The sequence below is a fragment of the Pteropus vampyrus genome, unplaced genomic scaffold (genome assembly GCF_000151845.1).
Source record: "Pteropus vampyrus isolate Shadow unplaced genomic scaffold, Pvam_2.0 Scaffold232, whole genome shotgun sequence".
NCBI classification, from domain to species: Eukaryota; Metazoa; Chordata; class Mammalia; order Chiroptera; family Pteropodidae; genus Pteropus; species Pteropus vampyrus.
This window is the reverse complement of record NW_011889013.1, coordinates 1,743,973-1,750,179: the sequence shown is the minus strand read 5'-3', so window position 1 is coordinate 1,750,179 and position 6,207 is coordinate 1,743,973. Positions and strand designations below refer to the sequence as shown.

The following is a 6,207-nucleotide window of genomic DNA, read 5'->3' as shown; positions in this document are numbered from 1 at the left end:
AGATCTGCCCACAGGCCTATTTGTTTTCTGATCAAAAGCCTGCCTTCGCCATCTCCTGAGACAGATGGCTGCATTCATCACAGGAGCGGGACTTCTGTCATGTGATGCCTGGGCTATTTTGGGTGCTGTGGATGCTGCGGTTCTGGCAGGCAGAAAGCACGGAGCGGCCATCCTGCACGCCAGGGTGCCGTGCCGCTGATGGGCGAGGGGGCACAGCGGGTGCAGTGAGCACCCTCTGGGCTGCCTTCCCATGCCTGCTTCACAGGCAGAGAAACAACTCCGGGATAGGAAATGGCCAACAGCATCACGTGCTGCGCCCAGCAGGGCACGGACGGGAGGCGGTGCACCGGCTCCCCACTACCGTCTGGGAGAGGCCGGGCAGGCGACTTCACCTTTCTGAGGCTGTACCCTTAATTAAAGTCAAGTCCCAGTATTTCCCACCCTGTGGAACTGCATTAAGAATTAGGTAGGTGCTATTAACCAGCCCATTTTACAGTTGGATAAACTGAGGTATGGAACAACTCGAAAACACCTGCTGAAAGTCACAGGGCTCCCAAGTGGCAGAGCTGGATTAGAATCCAGGCGTGACGTGGGGTCCACAGGGGAGCACTCTGCTCTATGGAGACAGAAGCTGCATAGACCCTGGTGAGGATGTCGCAATGCGCTGGGAAAGTCAGAGAGACACAAGCACGGTGACAGTCCCGGGCCAGAGGGAACGACAGTGGGGGAGGGGTGGTGGCTGGACAGGGCAAGGCCTTTTAGCAGGCTCTTGGAGAGCAGATCTGCAACAATGACTAAGGATTAACGCAAATGAGTAGAATGCTCTAGGCTGAGGTCATGCTATGAACAAAGTCCCATCTTAGGGGAAAGAATGTAGTTTGGGAACCTGGTGCACCTCGATGTGACAGGCACGTCCCATTTCAGGGGTCGGTAGGTGAGGCCTGGAGAGAGCTAAGAGGCCATGCCTGGACCGCCTCTCATGTCCAGCCCTGGGCTCTGGGCCTGATCTTAGACAGTCCGAAGGCCCTCACTGCAAGGCGGTTTAGGGGAACCCTGGAGGCTGGCGAGATGGGTTCACGGGGGGAGGCGACGGGCATCATACATGCTGCCGTGGAGGCGGACACCCCACGTGCTTCATTCATAAGTAGTCTGGCCCCCACCCCTGGCGTCTGGAACACAGCGTCAGCGGGAGACAGGGGGATAAAACCATGCAGTGATCATGCGACAGAAAGCTCGAGACCAGGACCAGAGGACTTCAACCTGCCCGATAAGAAGCCCGCTGTGGGCACGCACGTGCCTGCCGCCAATCTGTCTGTGGATGCTTTACGTGCACCTCACACGCGTGCACACCCCAACACAGAAGGCACGGCCCTGGTACTCCCAGAATTACCGCCTAGCCTGTGACGTGGACAATTGTCACTTTTGGTAGGAATAGATTTTGATTTCTGTCCCTCAAGGCTGGGTGTACTTGGGAGGCTCCAGCTGGTGAGAGGCCAGCAGACGGCCCTGTGCCCACGGCTTCAAGAGTCTTGCATGCTCCCAGCTCACTGGTGGCACTGACTCACTCTCATAAAAAGTAGTAATTTTGATTTTTAGTAAAAAAAATGCTCCATTAACAAAAAACCAAAAACCAAATCAATCAAACAAAAAAACGCCAGCTGCTAGTCCTACTGCTGAGATGTGACAGAAATCTAAGTGAGGGATGATTCTTAAGTCAGAAAACAGAATTTTGGTGAATTTAATTGTAGAGTTTCTAAGGTGAATGTATAGGCACTCGAAACTTTACACAGAAATAAGACCCAATTAAACTAGAGGATTGAAATTTAGTGGAATGTGAAAAGGTTACCCTGTGATCTGTGCTCTGAGCCTGCATAGGAAACTTGTGACCATCGATGCACTGTCAGTCGAGGGAAAGTCCCTTTGGATGAAATCTGGGGCCTCCTGAAGTCCTGGAACACAGCCTGTGAAAGGTGTCAGGACCTACTGGCTGCCGTGTGCCATGTCCCCGACTGCCCCTCCCTTGGTCCTCTCGCCTGGGAACCAACTCATTAACACCCACTGCAAACATCTCCCTCTCTGCGAAGCCGCTTCATGCAGTCTGACGCTCTATTTTTCAGCATTTCCAAAGTGTCTGGTTAACGTGTCAACTCTCACAGTGAAGAACATTCACTCGGCTGCTTCCCCGTCTGCCTCCCTCACGAGCCCATGAGCTCCTGGGGTATATGGGCCGAGAAGCCCCATCAACAGGCACATAGGATGCTGAGTGAAGGCTAAACACACTGACGTATTCGCACACACACTATGGCATCTGGGCCAGGTGACAGAGAGGTATGCCAATCAGTATGGCTTTTCCCCCAAACTCCAAAAATTCAGAACACCTGATATGGACATTTGATGAGGCCTTTAAAAGCATTTGGCCGATTTGCCTATCGGTTATGATTCAAAAACAAACAAATAAAAAAATTCACACTGAAACTCACTAAAAGGAGGCGACACGTGCAACCTAGCCTGCTCATCCAGCAACGGCCTGCGAGCCCCTTGTGGACCAGGGCCCTGCTGGGCACTGGGGAGGCACCTGTTCTTGACTTAAATTGTTGACAGACCAGTGAGGAGTTCTGGTGAACCAGGAAGGTAGACGAAGATGGAAATCATGTTCCTTGTGGATGGAAATCTGTGATCTGTACTCAGTGTCACTCAAGTGGTTCAACTAACTAACTCTGTGCAAGTTTATTTCTTCTCAGGTGATGACTGAACACCTGCTGTGCACCGCTGGATTCTAGGCCCTGCGGACACAGGAGAGAACGAGACAGACGCGGTCTCTGCTCTCTGGGAGCTTAGAGAGACCAAAAAAACCAAACGCTAAATACTTCTCAACTGAGAAGGAGTTCTGGAGGAAATGGGCGAGGACGGGCCTTTCGGGAGGCCGGCGAGGAGATGCACGTGCAAGCTGAGCAGGACGAAAGGCAGCCAGCCTCTCCCAGCGCAGAGCTGAAGGGACGGGATGGCCCCAGAGGGCAAGAGCCCGGTGCACCCAAGAAGTACGAGGGGGCTCGTGTGGCAGTAAAGGGGCTGGGAGGGAGGAGCCGGCCCAGGCAGGGCGCTCTCGGTCCGGGGTCAGCAGTCTGCAGTTATCTGAAGCGTAGGGTGAAGTGATTACGTGTATTTTATCTTTTAAGAAGATCGTTCTGGTTGTTGTGAGTGGAATGAATTGCTTTGCTTTTCCTCATCTGTCAGTGAGGCTGACACTATCTCACAGAGTCGCTACTGTGATGCAATGAGATTTTGTGGAAGGCTGATTAGCACAGTGTCTGATGCACAGGAGATGCTCAGTGCCTTATTATTATTACAGTTTTTAAATGGTCCTAAATCTTTTCCAAAATGTCTCCTGGCCTTAAGAGGCAGTCCAGTCAGACTCATGCGTACTCCAGCGTGGGTGCGGTCTGGTCCGTCTGCTGAATGTGTCAAGTGTCCACTGCCCGCTGAGCCCCACGCACTGCCTGGCCCTGGGCAGCGATGGCCCTGACTTGAGGATGACTTACCCCAAGGAACTGCGCCTTTGTTTGGGGGCCCGTGAGGTAGTGGGCTGGGAGGGTCAGACAGGGCTCTCTTGTGTCCGGGTGGTGGGGGAGGTGGCCTCTTCTTGGACAGGGTGGAGCTGCCACTAGAGGTCTGGGTGCTTAGAGGGAGTGTTGAAGGTGGGCCAGTTGGACCTGGAAAGGAATTGAACGGGGCAGGAAGGTTAATCCCAGTCTCACAGAACAGCCGGTATGCAGTCACTGCCGCACCAGAGCTGGTACGGTACACAGGGACAGAAGCACGAGGCTGGAGGTGGCCAACGCCATCAACGCGGTAACTCACAAACGGGGTTAGAAGAATGCTCTTTACAGAAAAATACAACAGACGAGAGTATGTGCTTTTAAGGAACAAAATGCCAGTCAACATGGCATGCTAATGCATTTAGGTCATTCGGGCACAACGGGAAAAATAAAGCACGCACACTTTAAACCAGTTAGTCACTGGAATCATGGTAAAATCTACTGAGGGAGAAGGCACACAACACAGCCACCAAAATCAATGGAGAAAGAGCAGAGCACAGGCTGAAGCCTCAATGGGCCACAGGCTGAAACATCAATGTTCACAGAACAGGATTTTTCTTTCCGCTATGACTTTTTCTTGTAGTCAGCAAACTTTGCCTGACGGTTTCATTTTCGAAAAAATGATTATAAATAATAAAGGATCTAATGTACAGAGTTACTTAGAAAAAAGAGAAATCCCAAAACTCTTTTTTCCTCTAATTCTGAATTATTCTAGAAATCATAAACCACCTATATAATGAAAGCCTGAACAAGTTGTATAAATTAGACACTGATTTCTGTAGATTTAAAAAAAAGACTCGACTTTCTCCAGACGTAAAGACAGGATAGCAGTAATCCTATTAACATTATCACACACACGCGCACACACACACAAACTGTTTCTGTAAAAGTTTTGACTTCTTTGAACTGATGTTTTAAGAAAAAAAAAGGGTTTGTTTTCAAGAGCTGTTACAAGAGGAGCATACATGTTACTAGTTTTGTTTATGCAAAGTGACGCTAAGGTGGCTGGTGTGTACTAGGATCTATATACTGGGCACTTTGATGAATATCTCCTTATGGTTATCACCAAAGTACATGTTCCGTGTTCCTGGACAACTGCTTCCACAAGCATTAAAAGAATGTTTTTTTTTTTTAAAAAAGGAAAGCAGCAAAAAAAAAAAAAAAAAAAAAAAAAGCTAAAAACACTGCCACACCAAATGTTTAACACAGGACGGTAGGTACCTGATGACCCGGAAAGGCTCCAAAAGAGCTTTTTACATTCTGCGTATTGAAAGAAAAGCTTGATTACTGCTGGCTTCCTTTTTTGGTGAAGTAAGCGTTAATATTATCAATTACTGGTCAATCTCAGTAAAATCAATTACTGGTCAATCTCAGTAAAATCATCATCTGCTTTAGGATTAAGTGGCCCTGGCTATATACTTTATTCTCTCAGTCCTATGATGGGACACATGATGGAAGCCTTACCATTGCCCCAAATCAACACCTAATTATAGCACCAGCCACTGCAATTTCAGAAACTATTTTATTTTTTAACAATAAAATCACCTTAGCACTTGGATAGTGCTTTGCAGTTTTCCAAGTGTGTCTGCATATGCTATTCCCCTTGATTTTTCGTAACCACCCCAGCAGGTATATGGGTTGGTTGTTACAAGCCCCATTTTGCAGCCAGGAAAGTGGGGGCTTGGCGTGACTAAGGTTACACAGCCACAAGGGGCGGAGCCAGGACAGCAATGCAGGTCTTTGGGACAGTGAGGCGCTCACCCCATCACACGATGCTGCTGTTCCTGAAAGCCAGGGCAGTATTTCCCGCACTTAGCACCCTAGAAAAACCACCACTGATGCTCCGTATTAGGAAGTGGAACTTTCCTCTTGGAAATAAATGGAGAATGGATGATAGACAATGATGAGCTTCTCCAGCAAGTTCACCTTTACCGCCACCTAGTGACTTGCTGAGGCACTGCATCTGAAAGGTCATTCAACCCGTTCCAAACCCCGCCTGGAGACAAAACCCGCCAAAGACAGAACGCTCGGAGCTGTGTCTCTAGGCAAAGCTGTGTGTGGATGCAGCTTCAGGAAGGATCAGAACAGAGACATCCTGTAACCACAAACCAGGCACAACCAAGCCTCTTGAGTCATCATTTCAAAAAATGAAGGGATTAGAGTTCCACGTGTCATTACATACTTTCTTCATATCAGCTATTACAACCTGTAATTCCTTTCCTTTATGTGCATATTGCCTGTCTCCCTCACCAGGCTGTGGGTTCTGTCAGGCTAGGCTGGTCTCTGGCCTGGTGTATATTATAGTAGGTTGAATTGAGTAATTTAATATTAAATAAATGGATGAATAAACTGCTACTTCTATTGTTTTAAGGCTAGTGATTCTTAAGGAAGACACTGTATCTCACTTAGGATGACTGATCAAAAACCAGGGGCAGAGAGGAAAAATAGGGAGGGACAGTGTTAAGTCTGAAAAGGAACATTTAAAATTTAATCTAATTTCATAGAGAACACACACGCACAGAGCCACCTACTGCTTTGTAATAGAAGCGACAGAAAGGAAGATGCCACAAAATCGTCTTAGCCTGTCGGGCACGAGTCAAAACAGGCTGAA

General features: G+C 48.6%; 1 protein-coding gene across 5 annotated transcripts in view; it reads right to left on the bottom strand.

The window, feature by feature from the left end:
* Nucleotides 1-6,207, bottom strand: part of ASAP1 (ArfGAP with SH3 domain, ankyrin repeat and PH domain 1) — a 300,508-nt gene that overhangs the window by 20,891 nt on the left and 273,410 nt on the right. For 4 of the 5 annotated variants that reach the window (XM_023519706.1, XM_023519704.1, XM_023519705.1 and 1 more), the window contains exon 23: nucleotides 3,540-3,710. The exons of the other annotated variant lie outside the window; for it this stretch is intronic. In XM_023519706.1, the coding sequence (XP_023375474.1) occupies nucleotides 3,540-3,710 (171 nt within the window). The remainder of the gene's footprint in view (nucleotides 1-3,539; nucleotides 3,711-6,207) is intronic. 5 annotated transcript variants of the gene reach the window in all.